The 19,118-nt window shown below is 36.8% G+C and overlaps 1 protein-coding gene across 5 annotated transcripts in view; it reads right to left on the bottom strand.

The window, feature by feature from the left end:
• LOC113106465 (myotubularin-related protein 13-like) overlaps positions 1 to 19,118 on the bottom strand; it is a 143,504-nt gene that overhangs the window by 65,478 nt on the left and 58,908 nt on the right. For all 5 annotated transcript variants that reach the window (XM_026268408.1, XM_026268405.1, XM_026268404.1 and 2 more), the window contains 3 exons: positions 6,914 to 7,060; positions 5,978 to 6,088; positions 4,720 to 4,825 (listed from right to left, as the gene is read on the bottom strand). In XM_026268408.1, the coding sequence (XP_026124193.1) occupies positions 4,720 to 4,825; positions 5,978 to 6,088; positions 6,914 to 7,060 (364 nt within the window). The remainder of the gene's footprint in view (positions 1 to 4,719; positions 4,826 to 5,977; positions 6,089 to 6,913; positions 7,061 to 19,118) is intronic.

Below are 19,118 nucleotides of genomic sequence, written 5' to 3' on the forward strand. Positions count from 1 at the left end.
TTGGAACGGCTACACATTTCTGACCCATGCACAGAAAAGGAAAGAAAAAGTTGTGACAGAAACTTTTCCGGAAGTTTTGCATTAAGGGGTGATATTTAAAACTTTTTTTTACCTTCACAAAGGCAACTTTTAACCTCTTTTATCTTTCATTTATTTATTTTTTACATTTATTTAATACAGGGCAGTTACTGATCAAAGGAAATCAGCTAAATCCATCTTTGCACTCCAGAGGTTGCACAAAAACTGCATGTGAAGTGGCATTTAGATTCATTCATTCAACCAATTAGTTCAAAATTCTGGAATGAAGCTTTTAGGAATGTGTCACAGTATCAGTGACTTGATTCATTAAAAAACAGAATTATTCAAGAACGAAAGACCACTGTGTTGATCAGAGATCAACAAACTATATTTTTAATCATATGTAATTGGATAAAGTATAAAATATGATCTTAAAATGTAGACAAATGTGCATCTGGCTTAATGGACATGGTATTTAAAAGGATAGTTCACTCAAAAATAAGCATTTGATCACCATTTACTACTATAATTTACTTATCCTCCAAACTTGAATGAATTTATTTCAGTTGTTGATATTTTGAGGAACATTGGTAATCAGACGTTGACTTCCACATTTTTTTCAATGGCTACCGTCAAATGTTTGCTTGCCAGCATTGTTTTTGCAACAACTTTATGGTGAGTAAATGATTACTTGAGCCAGAAGCTCATTTGGTCACCTATAATTACTATTTTGTACTTTATCCAATGGTGTAAAATTAATAAATAAATAGATTAAAACAACACGTATGCCCACATAGACAGGCCTTTCTTCAGGCCTCACTCTGAGACAAAGGAAATATGGATAAAGTCATTGGCAATGATATCTGTTTGCAGGCTGCAAGAGGAAACAAGCAACTATATGTTGACAGACAAGTTTTCCTGTTTTTCTTTTGATGCTTCTGTAGAGCACCTGAAGCTGAGTGAGATGTTCAAGATATTATGGCCACATAATGGATGAAATAAGAGAATGGCGGACAAGAACAGCATTTGAGAACACAGCTTTTTAGAGGTCAATAATGTTGACGTTACCCATCTGAAAATACAGTCTAACCCAGGACAGGCTCTGAGCCAGAGAGGCCTGATCATTGATAAATCTGTTGTTGATTCACAGAGGAGAACAATGGAGTGGAGGGAGAGCGTAAATTATACAAACAAGTTCAAGATGACATTTTTATTAGCTCATGTAGGTCGGCATGTTGCTGGGATATTACAGGGTTGGGTAACCTTAAGATCAGTCCCAGCAGTACCATGTATCTGGGAGGATGAGACACTGACATGATGCTCTTATCAGAGACCATGCACACAGAATGGTATTTGGGATTTCGTTTTTTCCTCTATTGGGTTTCCAGTGCAGGACAAAGAGCAGGTACTAATGATCTTGACAGGCATCCAGGAAGATCGGTTTGTTTCTCACTGAAGCTCTTGAGACATCTCGGAAAGCAAGAGTTTTTTTTCTTGAATGCAATTTGAGAAAAAGCTGAATTTCCAGTAAAACTGATATTATTCCATTAAAACTTGTACATTAGAATTTATCAAAAGTTTGAGATCATTATTTTTTTTCATTATTTATTTTAATCAGCAAAGATGCATTAAATTGATCAAATGTTACAGTAAATACATCTATAATGCTTTTCAAATTTTTATTTCAAACAAATGCTGTTCTTGTGAACTTTCTACTCATGGAAGAAAAAAAATACATCACCGTTTCTACAAAATATTAAGCAGCGGAACTGTTATTAACATTGATAATAATAAGAAATTATTTTTGAGCAGCAAATCAGCATTTCAAAAACTGATTTCTGAAAGATCATGTGGCACTGAAGACTTGTAAGTTATGATGCTGAAACCTAAGCTTTGCATCACATGAATGAATTCAATTTTAAAAATTTATTCAAATAGAAAAAAAAGTTATTTTAAACAGTAATAATATTTCACAATATTACTATTTTACAGTATTTTTGGTATAAAGATGCAGACTTCTTCAAATACAAAAAATCTTAATGACCACAAATGTTTGAATGATGGTGAATGTACAGTATTTAAGTTGTCCAAATGAATTCTAAGCAATGCATATTACTAATCAAAAACTAAGTTTTGATATATTTACAGTAGGAAATGTACAAAATATCTCCATGGAACATGATCTTTACATAAATCAAAAACCGATAATTTTGACACATTTTTTTTTTGCTATTGCTAAAAATATACCCCAGAGACTTAAAACTGCTTTTGTGCTCCAGGGTCTCTCTCTCTCACACTCTCTCTCACACACACACACACACACTTATTAAGGCTATGAGAAATGACAGACTGGAATTTTTCTTAATTATCTCAAGTAAAAAAAAAAATGGCACAATGCAAACATTTCTTAATGGTTTAAAAAAGGATCTTTCTTAATTTTCTTCACATGATTCCTTTTTCCTGTTTGGTGCAGATTTTGTAGTGAAATGTGATCTTGACAGGCTTAGTAAGATTCACCCTTTAAGATGACAAGGCGACTGCTGCTCAAATCAAAGCTCTCAGAGAGACAGCCATGTGATCAGGGAAAAAGCCCACGCTGCTTTAAGGGTCATCAGGTTCATAAAGAGACTCTGAAGGCTTTGTTTAGCAAGAGTGTCATTAATCAGAGATCTACATAAATCCATAAAAAATGAAAACCCCCAGTGAACTGTAATGAAAAACTCTACATTAGTCCACATTGGAGTTGAACAGTTCAAGTCAAATTCCGGCCAAAATAAATCATGAACAATCTTAAAAATAGTGCACAGTATGATTATAACACTGATAATATTATATGACAATGAAACGGGTGAAACGAGGAAAAAGGTAAAACTACTTTCACAAGTTGCACAACACAAGGTGAAGAAAACACTGAGTGCCGAATTAAATCCTCTGATTTTATTTGACGGATTTAGAACATGTGATCTGTTTGTTCAATTTGAAAAAAGTAATCTTACACGCTGACAAAAGACCTTAAGGACATTAATGTGGTGTTACTTAGCCCAAGACTGATTAGCAGCTGGACGGTAGTACGACATGATGCATCTGTGTACATCTGTCCAAATGCTTTGTGTTGTGCTCCAGCTGAACATGGGACAGCACACGCACCATTAGTACATTCCTCTGCAGTTCACTACTTAAGGTTGCCATGCAACACCATTCATAATAAGCAACTTATTTTCATCTTACTAAATAAAAACTTATTTTTGTCTTTTTGTCTCGTTCAAAATCTGACACATTTGACTGATCACTCTACCCTTTCAAAACCATCTGTGCATTGTAGCTTGTGAAAGCTTGTTGAGTGGAAAGACCAGTTTTGGTGTACTTCTGCATACAGAACGAAAAGTGCAGCCAATGTGACTTAATCAGAGCAGAACTACATCAAGTAATAGGCAGGAAAATTGACATCTTTCGTACAAGAACAGAAAACAAATCTATTAACATGTCGTCACATACTTCATTCTTTTAACTGAACACAAATGTTTCAATTAGCAATTATATTATCAGCATATCAATTTGAGTCAAAGAGTTGAACTGAAAAAGGAATGTCAGATTTTTTTTTTTCGTATTTGGCTTGTTTCCCGTTTGATTTTATGACCGAAATGAATTGCACACATTTGTGTAATGCTGGTGATCATGTTCTCCAGCATGATTTGAGAATGATCTAAAACGCAGTTTTTTTTAAATGGAAGCAAAAATATCTGACGGTCTGTACAAAGAGTTTACAAAAAAAATTGCCACAAAATTACTTGATTTTACTTGTCACAAAAGGGATTGTGACCTAGGAATTTTTCTGAATCCTAAAACTTTATTTCCATGTTTAAATTAGAACATCAGGTTTTCGTGGTGTAGTTTTAAGGAACACGCTTTGGCCACACAATTATATACAATTATATTTATACAAATACATATATATATATATGTGTGTGTGTGTGTGTGTGTGTGTATAGGCAATTTTATTCTGTAATTCAAGTTTTTTTCTCAAAATTGAGATATTAACTCAGAATTCTACAATTATTTCTGGCAAATTCATGTTTACATCTCACAATGCTGAAAAAAAGGTAATTGCTAAATTTAATCTCACAATTCTGACATTTATTCTCAAAATTGCAAGTCACAATTAACTTTTTGTATAATGTAGTTATGTTCCATTATTATTATGTTATCCCACTGTTTGTGTGTGTGCGTGCGTGTATATATATATATATATATATATATATATATATATATATATATATATATATATATATATATATATATATATATATATATATACACACACACACGCACGCACGCACACACACACACACACACACACATCCACTGTTAATATGTGGACATTCACTGTTTACAGCATATATATTACATCAGGCAGGTTTGTAGTTGTGATTGAGTTGTCGTTGTCTAGAAATTTAACAAAAAAAATTTACAATTGCCCCTGTTCTCATCTATTATTCTCATACGAGTCCTCTCTACAAAAACATGTTTACAGGAAGGGACATCAAGCGGAACTATAAAGGACAGGAGGTGTCTGCATAAATATGGAAAAAAAATTTTTTTTAAAGTCTAGTTAAGAGCTGACATGAAAGAAGTATACCACACAATATTCACAGTATACAGTTTACTACTGGCCTAGCACTATTAAAAGTCAAAGAGACCCACCTAACTGCTGGAAGAGGAGCGCTATACTTTTCCCGCTGACTGGCAGAGTGTCGTTGAGTGGGGTCTGGATGAGCTGCCGGTCGCCCGCTCCCAGTGAAAAGAGCTTCTGAAAACATCAACACACACAGAAGATAAATACATTAACAATGAATACCAAATAATAGCTCGGAACTACACAAAAAAAACACAACTGAGGCTGAAGCATATTAAAAATAAACATTTTTAATTATTAATTTGATTATATTAGACTGAAAATCACTTAAAATGTTATTAAGGTTTTAAGTTTCTACAGTAACACTTCATTTTAAGGCCATATTCTCACTATTAACACTTTAACTCAAATTAAAGTGTGACCATTTCAACAAATACATTTGTAAACACACACATTGTACATACACCCTCTAGAAGTGATAGAACAAGTGGACAGCTCTCTATATTTTAGCAGGTTTATGTAATTTTTTTTTAGATCTTGGCTCTTGTATTGTAAGAAACAGCAGACGTGCATTAAACAGAGCCAATAAGATGCACATGGACTGTTTCATGAACAGATGCGCGCTGGAGTCTCATGACGCATTCCAAGGGGATGGAGTTAGTCTCAAACTGAAAGATGAATATATACCTCTCCTGAGGTCTGTTTATAACTTACACCCTGTTTGTTCACCATGCTGCCACAATCCAGCTGGGAAAAATAATGGTTTCTGGAGGAATGTTTAAATGTATTGGTGAATTACATCAAAAACAACATGATTTCAACACGAGAGCCTGCGAAACTCTGCGGTCTGCATTAATACATTTCCCCTGAAACCAATTTCTAGATTGTTTAACAACATCTATTTGTTGATTTATTCATTTAGCTTGATTTATATGAGCGCAGTGTACAATAAAGAGTGAATTCAGAAACTCTTTAGAAAATAAACCATACATTTTAGGGATAAATCTGCTGTTTTAGGAGAATCAGACACTAAAGAGAAAAACCAGACACAAAAGTGAAGAACTGCGGTCCTCAAACCAAAAAATGAGAGCTACATTTAATAATATTTTAGCTCTAAACAAAACAACGGGCTTCTCTCACTGACCCTTAAAGCCCTTTCTATCTCTCGGGAGTCTCCAGTGAAAACAAAATGCAATGAGACACCCTGCTTTCTTCAAGGTACACAGGTACACAGATGAACCCTGGCTAACCCTCTGTGTGCTTGAGTATCCACAGGGGTCAGGGTTCGAGACAGATGAGGAATTCTCTGGTTAAGTAATGTCTGACCTGGGAACCTCCAGCCACCGGGACCAAGCATGTGAAGAGGTTTGCCACAAGGCCTTCCAGAGAGAAGCTCAGACTGTCGATGTACACGGTGTAAATCAGACCCAAGCAGCCCTAGGAGAGAAAAAAAAATCAACAACAAAAAACAATAAGCTAGTCCCTGACACACAAACACATGTGAAACACTGCTGGACACAAAATCAGAGTCAATGTGAGTGGTGCAACAATACTGGTGTTGACCTAACAACTTCCAAAGTTGTTCTTAATGGTTGGTATGGTGTTGCTAGAATGTTCTGGGAGAATGTTGTGGGGTTGCTATACTGTTTAGGGTTTTCTGGGTGGTTTCTAGGGTGTAGCTATAGTGTTCTGCATGGTGTTGCCTAATCTATCTATCTATCTGGGCACAAATGTGCTCTCTTAAATGGGTACAATGAGATACTAAGGGATATGGTCTGTGACCATAAATATTAGTTTTTTCACCAAGCAATAGAGCTCAACTAACTTATTCCCAGGCATAGCTCATGCCAAATTCATAAATGTAGGCCAAAGGTACAAAACATTGAGACAGCCAGTCTGCATAAAACTTTAGATGAGAGGATTTCCTGCTTTTGAGCTGTGATATTCCTCTCTTTCTCTGTAATCCCTGTTTTTATTCCGTCAGCAGACATAAATCTGTGACTTTAATCATTTAAAAGCTGATGATTGATATCATTCTCAACCCAGTGATAGTTTTAATTATCCTAAATCCAACTACAGTTATGTACAGAGGATTCACATCAAAAATGTGAGTAAAATTGGATATACACATTCCTGACATCACTAAAATATATTGGGAACAAAATGTTGTTGCTGTTTTTTTGAGAGGCTGTGTTTCATAGAGAGAGACTAGATAAATTGCAGTGGACAAACAGATGGACAGAGAGACAGATTTTTAATTACTCTAAATATTTCTGGGTAATCCAGCCTGGAGACAAGAATCAAACTTTTGGGTGCAAATATTTGAGCTGGCTGGATCAAGCCATCCTCCTCCTCTTCCTCGTCCACATCCTCAGCTCCATCCCCATCTGCCTCCAGCGTCTTCGAAACCTGAGACAGAAAACAATCAAAAATAATTTTTAAAGTCTGGAATAAATCAAATTCCATGTAGCTGAGGTACTCTTCAAGTTGGTGGACGAGTACAGCGCAATCATATGAGATAAACCCTGGATGTGATTCTGGAAGAACCAACATCTGGGTCAGATTCAGTCGTGATGTCTTTGAATTAAAACAAGACTCTAATCAGCTTGTTTGTTATTAGTCTTTATAACAAACCCCTAACAACAGGGATGTGTGGACGGCTTCTGAAAGAGATTTTTCATGGACAATTTATATTGCTGTATTAAATATTTTATAATTCCGGTTTATATTTAGACGGATTTTGGGTTAAAGTGCCCGTATTATGGATTTTTGAAAATGACCTTTCATGCAGTGTGTAACTCAGCTTTAAGTGAATGAAAACATCCTGCAAAGTTTTCCATCTAAAAAGTGCACAGAGTATAAAGTTATTGTTTCTAAAAAGGAAAGAGTCGATTCTGAATCACTGAAACAAGTCCTGTTTAAAACTAATCCAAAGCAGTTTCATATTGACTTCAATATGAAACATTAGCATTTTGCCCATCCACTTGTTGCCCACCCACTGATTGTTTGCCACTAGGTTCTGCTTTTGTAACGGCAAAAATTGCTGTGGTAAAAATGTGCTCACAAAAGGCTGCTTTATAAGCCTTTACAGGCATAATGAAATGAAAATGAGACCAATCGACCAATCACAGCAGATTAGCATAAAAAATTAGCGGTTGAGCGAACCGTTTTGGAGTTATTAAGCAAGTTAGGTTTTTTGACCTCGCATGCATGTTAACCTGTTGTTGCGGAATCCCAAAACCAAAATCTGGAACTTTCATTACCCATAATAGGGGAACTTTAAAGGCATTCACTTTGTGTTATCAAAAAGCAATCAAAACACTACAATTATAGTATTTGTAACATAATTATAACATTACAATATATGCATTTTTATTAAGGCTGTCGATTTAACATGTTAATTAGGTGTGATCAATTATGAAAAAAATAAATAAAAATAAAAATTAATGTAGTAAATGCACCAGCCTCAGATCTGTATGTCATCTTATACTGCATGCAGTTACATTACATTTAGTCATTTACCAGATGAGGACAATGGAAGCAATCAAAAACAACAAAAGAGCAATGATACACAAATGCTATAACAAGTCTCAGTTAACTTAAACACAGTACACGTAGCAAGGGCTTTAAAGAATATAATAAATAAAAAGAAAACAGATTGAGAGCACATAAGTCAGAAGTAATGAATTCTGGTAAAGGGGTGCAGAGCTACTGGTGGTTTTGTATGAACAAGACGTAGGACGACAACTGACTACATGATGCAGCATATTAGAATGTGAGTGTGTTGCCAGAGAGTGTGTTTTTTCCCCTGAATATTTACAAATTTGCAAATGTGGCATTGGTTTTATACAACAGGTTAATTAACTGCATTTAGACAAAATACTGTATGTTTTGCTCCATTTCGCCAACAAAAATAGTATCAAACAAAGCCATGACATTCAGCAATGCAGGGCTCTACAGTGCGACCATTTGGATATAACTAAAAACTACTGCGTGCAACTATAAAAAAATATTTAGGAGCACCTGTGCGATCAGATTCTGTTTGCGCTGAGGAAGCCTCAAAGGTTCTAACATATGTGTTTTTGCAGCATTGAGTAATGTATCACAGAAATATCCTCTCATTATAACAAACAAAGTCTAGTTTCCAATTAAGATCATAACTTATTATAACATTAGGAGATTCTAAAATGCTTCCCTCAGACCATCATTTCAAGTTTATTTAGATTTGTGATTAAAAGTGGTGCTCTCCGAGAGGATGAGTTGTTTACTGCCTGATCAGTGGAAAAAGAACAGCAAAGAGCAAACACAGAAAATCCTCTATGTCCTCAGCAGAGATGGACAGAGAGTCTGATGGGGGATTGCAGGGCTCTGTTTCCTAATTCTTTGTTATTCAGCACTGATAAATATCTGAGTTGAGGAGTTGAGAGAGCACTAGAAAATAATGCATAAAGATCACACGATTACATGTTCTCCCAATCACTGATAAAGCTGAGCTTATGTAGACAAGTTTAGTCTGTATAAAGTGACTGTCGCTCGGTATTCAGGCTCAATCCAGTTTCCTCAAAGAAACTAAAGCACTGCACTCCAATACGTCAAATGTGATAATGGTCATGAGGTCAAACGAGCAGTTCTGCCTTTTTTTTCAACAAGCAAGAGAAAACGATAACAGGAGCCAATTAAGTTAGGGGGTCCTGCTTACCTATCAGACGAAAGCGTGACAGCGCGTTGACAGAGTTAGTGTTGCAAAGGATGGAGAAAGTTAAGATAGGCTTGCATGATGAATTAAGGAGTGACCCATGCTGGCTGTTATGAAACCACAAAGCTGGAACCTGGAGTAAAACTGAGGTGCTGGTCTATTTATAGATTTTGCTTTTGGAAATTGGCTGGGCTTTGGGTTTGTTTTGTGCAGGGGTCCTGTCCCAAAGGCTGAGATGTTATTTGAAATCGTTTAGTCTCACATTATACAAGTCCTGCTTTAGTGTATGAATTAAACGTGTGTAAATTGTCTCCATGTGAGTATTGGGAAAAATTATATTTCCTAAATAATCACATCAAAAGATGCAATCAGCAAAAAAACAAATTCACAGTTATTACGACATGTTCAACCCAAACTTAGTTTATGGGACAAAGGGAGGATAAACTCAATAATAAACTATTTAGGCAAAAACGTAGTAGGTAACAAACTACATATCAAAATTAATTCAATTCAATGGTTATTAGAAATGTACTCTTTGTATTGGTTGGGGATTCATTTGGTTTAGATTTTATTTTCCAGTACAATTTTTCAGTGCAATTAAAAAAAAAATTACATAAAATGACAAAATATTATGTTGTGTAATAATGAAGTGAAAAGTATTAAATGATTTTTGGGGACTCACATCACAATAATTTACAACATAAACTAACTTTCCTTAGTTATAAAAAGTTAAATTACCCGTTATTTTATAAAGGCTACTGCTTCTTTTGAAAGTCATGAGGGTTTGCAGGGTTTTTCTGTGTATTGATTGTACCAATAATAACATAATTTATAACACAATAATCCACAATTCTCACAGCACCAGTCAGTCAATTAATGTTTTGTGAAAGTGAATTGTGAAGTGAAAAGCTGTGTGATTGTAAGAAACAAATTCAAAGACCATTTTAACTTTAAACCAACACCATTATAATGCATAATAACCCTTCCTCCAATGAAAAAGCCATCCCCTGTTGTCCTCTCACATCAAAATCTAACATATTTGTTTAGAACTGCTTTGCAATGTTTTTGTTTGTAAAATACTTGCTTGATCTGTGCATATTTCTCTCCTGATTTAGATGAAAACAGTTGTATACAAATATGTCGGTGGACTTTGATGTAGGAGGACATCAGGGAATGGGGACTTTTTCACTGGAAGAAGCTTTATTATGGATTATGGACCATCATTTTGGCCAGAAACATGCGCCTCTGGGCGAGTCCACAGTGCGCATTGACTTTGCTTATTACACACAGGGATGCACATCACACAAACATGCCAAATATTAAAAACAAAAGGATTAGTGTAAAAGAATATTATAGAGTAGGCAACATAAATATAAAAATGTAATGATGGATAGTCATCGCGTGTATTAGAATGAGGCTACCTATTTGCAATTCAGCCTATTACTACTTATAATGATGAATGAAATTCTACTTCTTCCCACGCCTTCTTCACCCCGGGAAGCTTTGGTGGATTCCTGCTTGTCCCGTAGATGATCTGCTCGCACGAAGGGTGTAACGGTACGCAAAAAACACGGTTTGGTACGTACCTCGGTTTTAAAGTCACGTTTCAGTTCATTTTCGGAACAATAAGGGAAAGAAATGCAAACATTAAACTGCAGGTTGTTTATTACTATAAACTTTTTTTTACAATTTGTTTACACTTTTTTAATACTTTTTAATATATATATTAAAAAGTTTATTTTTTAATACTTTTTAATATATATATTAAAAAGTTTCTTTCCCTTATTGTTAAATAAATAAGAAATAAAATACTGCTGCAAAGTTCTCTACTAAATACTCTCAGTCTCAGTCTCAAACCAATATCATATAATAAAATATAATGAAAAATATAAATAAATAACTATGATTACAGTGCAGCATTACCAATCCCAGCTTGTAGGCCTGCTGATATTTAAAAAAACAGATTTTACACTTTTCCAAAGTGTAAAGTGCAGCATCAACAGTTTCAGTTTTTAGACCTGCTCAGATTTCGTTATTGCGTTGGACCGATCGGAATTAAGAGCAAAGGTCTGTTTAAATGCCGACGGGAGCTGCGTTTGAATTACAATAATTTTTTCCTAGTTGTAGTGATGTTCACACTCGTGTGATGCCTTTTGAAAACTTTAGGCCGGTGACACACTGGCATATTGCACCTGTCAAACATAGTCTATTTTGCTGTCAATACTGTTGATGGTGTCCTTTATCAGTAAGCTTTATATTTATGCTCAACATGAAGTATAGATATTGTTGTCGTGAAGACAAGATCCTGGTCTGTCGGTGGTCTCCCTCTATGTCACCTACAGTAGCAGCAGCGCCGCGTCAGGCACGATTCTGGTGTGTAAAGACACAGAAAATGCGAAGCAGCCATCACGCAACTGACACGCAGCAGAAACTCCAAGCTCACGCCACACAGCCAGTGTGTCACCGGCCTTAGAATCAACTGCAGGGCGGGATTTGAGCTGAACGTGGAGACTTCTGCCACTTAATATGTTCGTTTGGAAATACGAAAATGTACCTATGTTCCACATACAAAATATTGCATTCGGTACACAAGTGCACCATACCGAAACGGTCCGGTATGAATACACATACCGTTACACCCCTAGCTCGCACACTTTTACTTCATGCACGAGCAGATCGGTTTCTCCGCTTGAGAAACATTCAGCTTTTCCGCCAACAAATTCCACCATGTAAATAGCGATCGGCCATGGATCGCATCTCGCTCTTAAAGGGACTGGGAGATGACACTCTGATTGGTTTATTGAACGTCACACCCAATACTTATTAAGAGAATAGGGACAACCGATTCCAAAAATGCGCCCCGGCGCACAGACCGTTTTTCCATCGTTAAAATAGCAAAAGTGGGTTTGGACACGCCTTGAGTGCACCTGCACTGTGCGCTTTACACTTTGTGTTTAGATCGTTAAAATAGGGCCCACAGTTTTTCACTTCACAGGACATTAAATTATATACTTAAGTCATGTGGATCACAATGATGTTTTAAATCAGTTGTTTGGGACCCTCATTTTGACAGCACTTTGACAGTGATTAAAGTTTCAGCAAATTGTAATTTTTGGGTGACCTATTCATAACAACATAGAGACTTCATTATTTACACAGATAAGGAGGAGAGATTTTGCCCAAGTCATGTCCCACTGCTCACAATCTGGTTTTAATTGTCTCGTTTGAGTCTGCGTCAGACATGCAAGCTCATAAAGATGCCCACCTCTCAAACTCTCCCGTCTAACCCCCTGCGCTGGAGCCCATTTGATTTGCTCAGACAGTGAAAACATGCCACAAGATCCACCACATCTTATCAGTGGGAGCACAGGATTAAAATACCCCCACAGATGGAAAACACATTTCAATCTTATTGGGAGGATTTGGTTCAATTATGAAGAAAAATACATTCCAGTGCTGCCTTTTTCAATCTGATAAAAGAAAAATATTTTTTAGTGTGTCATGATTTTTACATTAAGTGGGTTAATGGTGTAGCTTTAGGCAAGTACACAACACCTGAAATGCTGGGTCCCTGCAGATGCGTTAAAACAATGAACATATAAAAAAAAACCCTATTAAATACTGTGAACTGGAATGGAGAGAAATTTGCACTTACAATGACTTTACTCCAAGACTAGCACATACAGTTCAGGGTGCTTATATGCAAATTTGAGCCCGACCGATATATCCGTTATCCAATAGTGAAAACACTTGACAACCATGATGATACAATAATTTTAGTCATTTTCGTGTCATTTTATTTTCATTTTATTAGTAATTTTAGTCAATAAATTACTGTTAAGTAAGAGTTGGGACTCACTAACTCTAATTTTGAATATTGTTTTGGATAAATAGTATAGGAGTTTGGAGTTTGCTGAATCTAAAGACTGTATAGCGTCTAGTCATTCCTAAAAAAAACAATGTGTGGAAAACCATCCAGAGAGACATAAAGCATAATAAGATAATGGGCTATCATGGTCATTACGTGAAAGACACCACCCTGCATTACGAACCTCTGGATAAGCGTATCAAAGAAAAATAGTGAGGATGAGACTAAAGCAGACAAATTGAAAGGACCTTTCTGGAGACCTTAAGACATTGAGCCTGTTATTAAGAATGATGCTTCAGTCTTAATGTGCCTGATGATACCGTGAAGTACTCTTCATGGGTGGCCTTCTCTCTTAATCTCCTGCGAGGCTCAGTAGTAAAGGGCGCAATATAAATAAAGAAGATTAACAGTATCACTGTGAAATTTAGAGAACGAAAGCAATAGAGAGGACAGTGGACATACAGTTGACTCCATAGAGGAGAACAGCGCCAGCTGACAGCTGGGGGTCATCAAAGCTCAAAGACATGACGTGACAAACAGTTTTGTAACCTTCTGGAACCACCAGTGTCTAAAGGAAAAGAATTACTGCTTTGATTGACCATTTAATTACACATTCTTTACCGTGTCATGATTTGGTTTATTTGTACTCAGCCAGGAAAGCAACAGGAAGTTGACAGTAAGTCTGCAAGCTGGCATCTGTATACATGCTTGTGGTAAATGGACTGATTCATGAATCTGAAGAATTAACCTTCCAGGCATTTGAATGGTAAGTGGCCTGCTTAACAAATTAATGTGACTCACAGCATTGAAATGCTTAGCTTGGGTCATGATGACCACCACATCCTGAATACTGAATTAAGTTAATTTCAAGAAATGCCACAGTGCTGGTACTAGGATGCCGCTCTCAATAGATGTGGAATGTCGGGATGTGATGAACTGGTTTTCATTATGATTGTATCATTATTTCCACAGGTAAAAAAATTCCAAAGCCTCAATTTCAGCACAGTATTTAGATTACAAATAATTTTCAATCCCACAAACATTTATTCCCTATGAAGGTTGAATGAGTAAATTTATCAACACAGATGAACAGATCAATCCAGGGTTTGCACAGAAACTGCCAAATGAAATTCCAGGACTTTCAAGGACTTTTTTGTTTTTTAAGGGCTAAAATCAAAGATTTTCAAATTCTAATAAACTAATAAAACAAAATGGTACAAATAAAGTATAGCACATAAAGGTGAAAGTGACGTGACAATCAGCCAAGTATGGTGACCCATACTCAGAATTTGTGCTCTGCATTTAACCCATCCGAAGTGCACACACACAGAGCAGTGAACACACACACACACTGTGAACACACACCCGGAGCAGTGGGCAGCCATTTATGCTGTGGAGCCCGGGGAGCAGTTGGGAGTTCGATGCCTTGCTCAAGGGCAAAGTCGTGGTATTGAAGGTGGAGAGAGAACTGTACATGCACTCCCCCCACCCACAATTCCTGCCGGCCCAGGACTCAAACTCACAACCTTTCAATTGGGAGTCCGACTCTCTAACCATTTACTTTAACCTTTGAAAGGATATTATGGCAAAGTTATCGCTTTCCTTACTCAAACTGATTTTTTTCATTTGATTTTGTATGATTGACCTAAAGAATGAACGCTGTATCATACACTTGGGAAATTATGAGCTATTTCACGGCTTATCGACACTAGAGTGGGTGACAAACTCACAGCACTGTATATGCAGAGGAAGAGTTTGTGTGCCGAGCTGCTGAGATAGAGACGTGTTCCATGCTTGTAAATGATAACAGTGCAACACAAAACACGTCAGACTTTATATGCATTCCCAAATGAACAGCACATGCATTAAAAGACCGAAAAATATAATGAAAGTACTATCAAAGGTTTTACCACAAACACAACTTTACACTAATATAAGGAGTAATATCGCAAGATCTCATGCGCTGCTAAAAGCCAGGCGGAACGGCTCTATATTTATATCAGATGCGGTGCATCGTTAATTTAGCATAAAATTAGCAAAACTAATTTCATATATACTGCCCTTCGAAAATTCAAGTATTTCTCAAGTACCTTCTCAAAAATGTTTCTGTTTTCAAGGGTTTTCCTGGACTTACATTAAAAAAAAAGTCAAATTTAAGTACTTTAAGCACATTGTACGAACCCTGTCAATCAGTAATTTAAAATCTTTCCGCCACACTGTAATTTCACAAACAGTATGCGTGTTTCTATTAACATACTGCACTAAATGGAGTCACGTCACTATATGAGGAGGATACAGAGGAATTCCCCCCATTTTCCAAAAAGAGTGTTTTGGTGACACTTGGAACTGGCTGATAATGAAACTCTCAAAAAAAAAAAAACAAATGTCATTCAGTGATCTCTACAAGAGTAATGGTTCTCATCTGACCTGCTTTCTGGGGAACAAGAGCCTGTTGCGACATTCTAAATGATTCAAAGCTGTGGAGCCAATTTCCTTGATCATTCATCGCTCTTTTGAAGGCATCCCTGAATTTTTCTCCTTAAAAACAACAGTAGCATTGCATTTGTCTACAGTGGAATGAACTTGAACTGAGTAGCTTGACTAATGTACATCATGAAAGTGCTCGGAATCTCACCATCATCTCATGAAAAACCTTTTAAGTAAACATAGATGTGGCAAAGTTTATTGATATGACACACAAAAACCAATGAAGTGCAAAGAAATTAGGAGAAATATAAATGGAGACAGCAATATATGTACTGTAAGTATAATACCAAGGGCCAAAGGACAACAGAGATACAACTCTGAAATGACCTTAAGTGGGATTTAAACCTACAACCTTCGGGATACTAGACCAAACCTGTGCCACATCACTGCACTACATTGGACAAACACTGTAACAGTAGTAGCAACAAAAAAGATTAATATGAATATTTTGAAATTACAACTTTCCTCCAAACAGATCTAGGTGCTGCCATAGAGTCCCAGCCAGAGGAAGCAGAACAAAACGCCAATTTAAACAACAGTGGTTACACACCTTCTACACTTGGCTCCTAATAAAATCCCAAAAAAGTGCTTAAAAACAGCTTAAAAACAGTCCATGCAATTGGAATAAGACTGCAAATTGGAAAACTGGCAGAACAGATGCTGTTGATCCAGTTGGTGACCAACAGTTAATCTAAAAAAAAATGCACAGAAGTTTGAAGCCGATTATACCGATCTGTAGTGAGGTCTGCAAGAAATAAACATGGATGATAAAATTTAATAGGCTCATCTGTCCAACTGATATTGCAGTATATTAGCACTTGTAGCTAAGAAAAAGCGTGTCAAATTTAACTTCCTTACTCAAACGATTTTTACGAGATTCCCCTTGTTACAGCCTCCCTCTATGGGTGAAACTTGCCATGCATTCTCCTAACAACCTGCTGTCCATGTGTAACTTATTTGGACATTCAGAAGATGTAAGTCCATTAGTCAATATAGGCCTATTTGCTAAAATTTATTGGCTTGTTTCTGCAGAACAATCGATGAACTTGAATAACCTAATTCACGCTTGAGACTATATTCTGGTGTTTATCCTGAAAATGGATACATCAGAAACAAGCATCAGCGTGCCTTTAACAGCCAGAGGCTGCCAAAACTTGACTCCTTAATGCAAATCTTGCCATAATACAGTAGATTATCTGAGGCAAAGGCACTGGTGCACTGGTTCCTTGCACTCCAGGACTACTTCTTTGTGCTGAAACAACTCAACATAGGGGAAAAAAGTGGATGCTCAATGTTTTTCCTCTCACAATGAGGTACAACTGAAAATCTTCTATAGGAGCTGTTCCTCTAGCCTCATTATCACTGGAAGGGACTAAGGCTGGAACCCTGATGGGTGCTGGGCAATAGTCAGAAATTACAGCTGCATTCTTTACATAGCTGTCCTCCAACCCCAGCCCCTTGCAGCTCCTCTACTTTCCTTCTCCACTGGACAGTGAACTTTAGGATGCAGCAGTAAATTTTGATGGCATCCTGAAGGCAGACGCCATTACTAAATGGTTCTCAGTATGGTTGACTGATTGAGATACATACATTCTCATCCCAAATTTCTTATTTTATGTTAAAAGTACTCTGGTCTTTCTGAAGACCTGATATGTTTTGCTTTGCCATGCCACTGTGAGCATTTAATTAACAATTTAAAGGGGGGGTGAAATGCTATTTCATGCATACTGAGTTTTTTACACTGTTAAAGAGTTGGATTTCCATGCTAAACATGGACAAAGTTTCAAAAATTAAGTTGTACGTTTGAAGGAGTATTTTTGTTCCAAAAAAAACCTCTTCCGGTTTGTCACAAGCACTTCTGCCGGAAGAGCGCGCGCTCCCGTATAGCAGAGCACTGAGAGGCTGAGCACAGCCTGATCAGAGCGAGAGCGTCGCAAAAAGTCACAAAAGAAGTGTGTTTTTGGTTGCCAGGGCAAGACAACCCTGCACAGCCTGATCAGAGCGAGAGCGTCGCAAAAAGTCACAAAAGAAGTGTGTTTTTGGTTGCCAGGACAAGACAACCCTGCACAGATTACCAAAAGAGAAACAGCATTAAGGGACCAGTGGATGGAGTTTTTAGTTTTACAGAGCATCAACGGAGTTTTGCAAGTGTTTTTGTTTGTTCCCTGCATTTCGGATTGCACATCGTTTATTTCTTAAGGATAATGCAGTCCCAACGAAAAAGGGTCACGATCGTGTGTTGGAACTGCATGCGGTGAGTAAAACTGCTTCAAATATCTCTGTGTTGTTAACTTAGCTATCAGCGCATAAGCACATCAAGTAGACAAAATGCGAGGTTGTCATCAAACTACACTTTCCACATGTACAGCTTAAAAAAAAAAAAAAAAATAGACGACATAAAGTGGAACTTAGTCATTTTCCAAAACCGCTAAGCAAATATATACAGTTTCAGTACATACCACATAGAGACACCTTTGCTGATGCTGCTCTTGTTAAATTTCAGCCTCTGGATCTGTGTCACAGCTTCCAGACGCTCTCAACGCAAAAGCCTACTCGCGCTCGTGATTCTTTAGCTCCGCCCACACGTCACGCCTCCAGGCGCTCGTGTTTTTCCGGGAAAAATCGGTACAGACTATCTTTCTCTTATAAATATAATAAAAATAAAGACTTTTTGGAGTTATGAAGGATGCAGTACTACTCTATAGATACTCAAGATTAACAGGATATTGAGTGAAAACGAGCATTTCACCCCCCCTTTAATGCTCCTCTGATTCACTATTTCCTTCAAGTGTGCAATAGAAATGTCTGTGATTGATTAAAATGTCTGAATAGCCTAACATTTTATTGGCCCATGTCTGCTAAATAGTGTTGCTTTTGTCAATGAAAATTATGACTAAATATCATCGTCAACTAACTTTTATCATGTGACGAAAACGAGATGAGACACAATGTAAATGCTGGTCAAGTGACGATGACTATAATTAATTGTACAATGCAATATTGTTGATGAATAAAAATGAGACTAAATGTGGTTTACAAAATTTGCAGTATTTCTGTTTCCTGTGTCTCGCTTTAGGTGCTGCATCAGGTCATACTGCACAGATACAGGTGACGTCACTTCCTCAAGCCCCACTCGCGGCATTAAACAGGTCCTTCTAAAATAATTAGCATATTGTGATAAAAGTTCATTATTTTCCATAATGTAATGATAAAAATTTAACTTTCATATATTTTACATTTCATTTCATTTAATCATTTAGCAGACGCTTTTATCCAAAGCAACATACAAATGAGAACAATAGAAGCAGTCAGGTCAACAAGAGAACAACAGTATACAAGTGCCATGACAAGTCTCAGGTCAAGAAAATATGATCATATTACCCCAATTTTACAGTCTCTGCACTGGCTACCTATTA

This window comes from Carassius auratus, chromosome 7 (genome assembly GCF_003368295.1).
Source record: "Carassius auratus strain Wakin chromosome 7, ASM336829v1, whole genome shotgun sequence".
Lineage (NCBI taxonomy): Eukaryota > Metazoa > Chordata > Actinopteri > Cypriniformes > Cyprinidae > Carassius > Carassius auratus.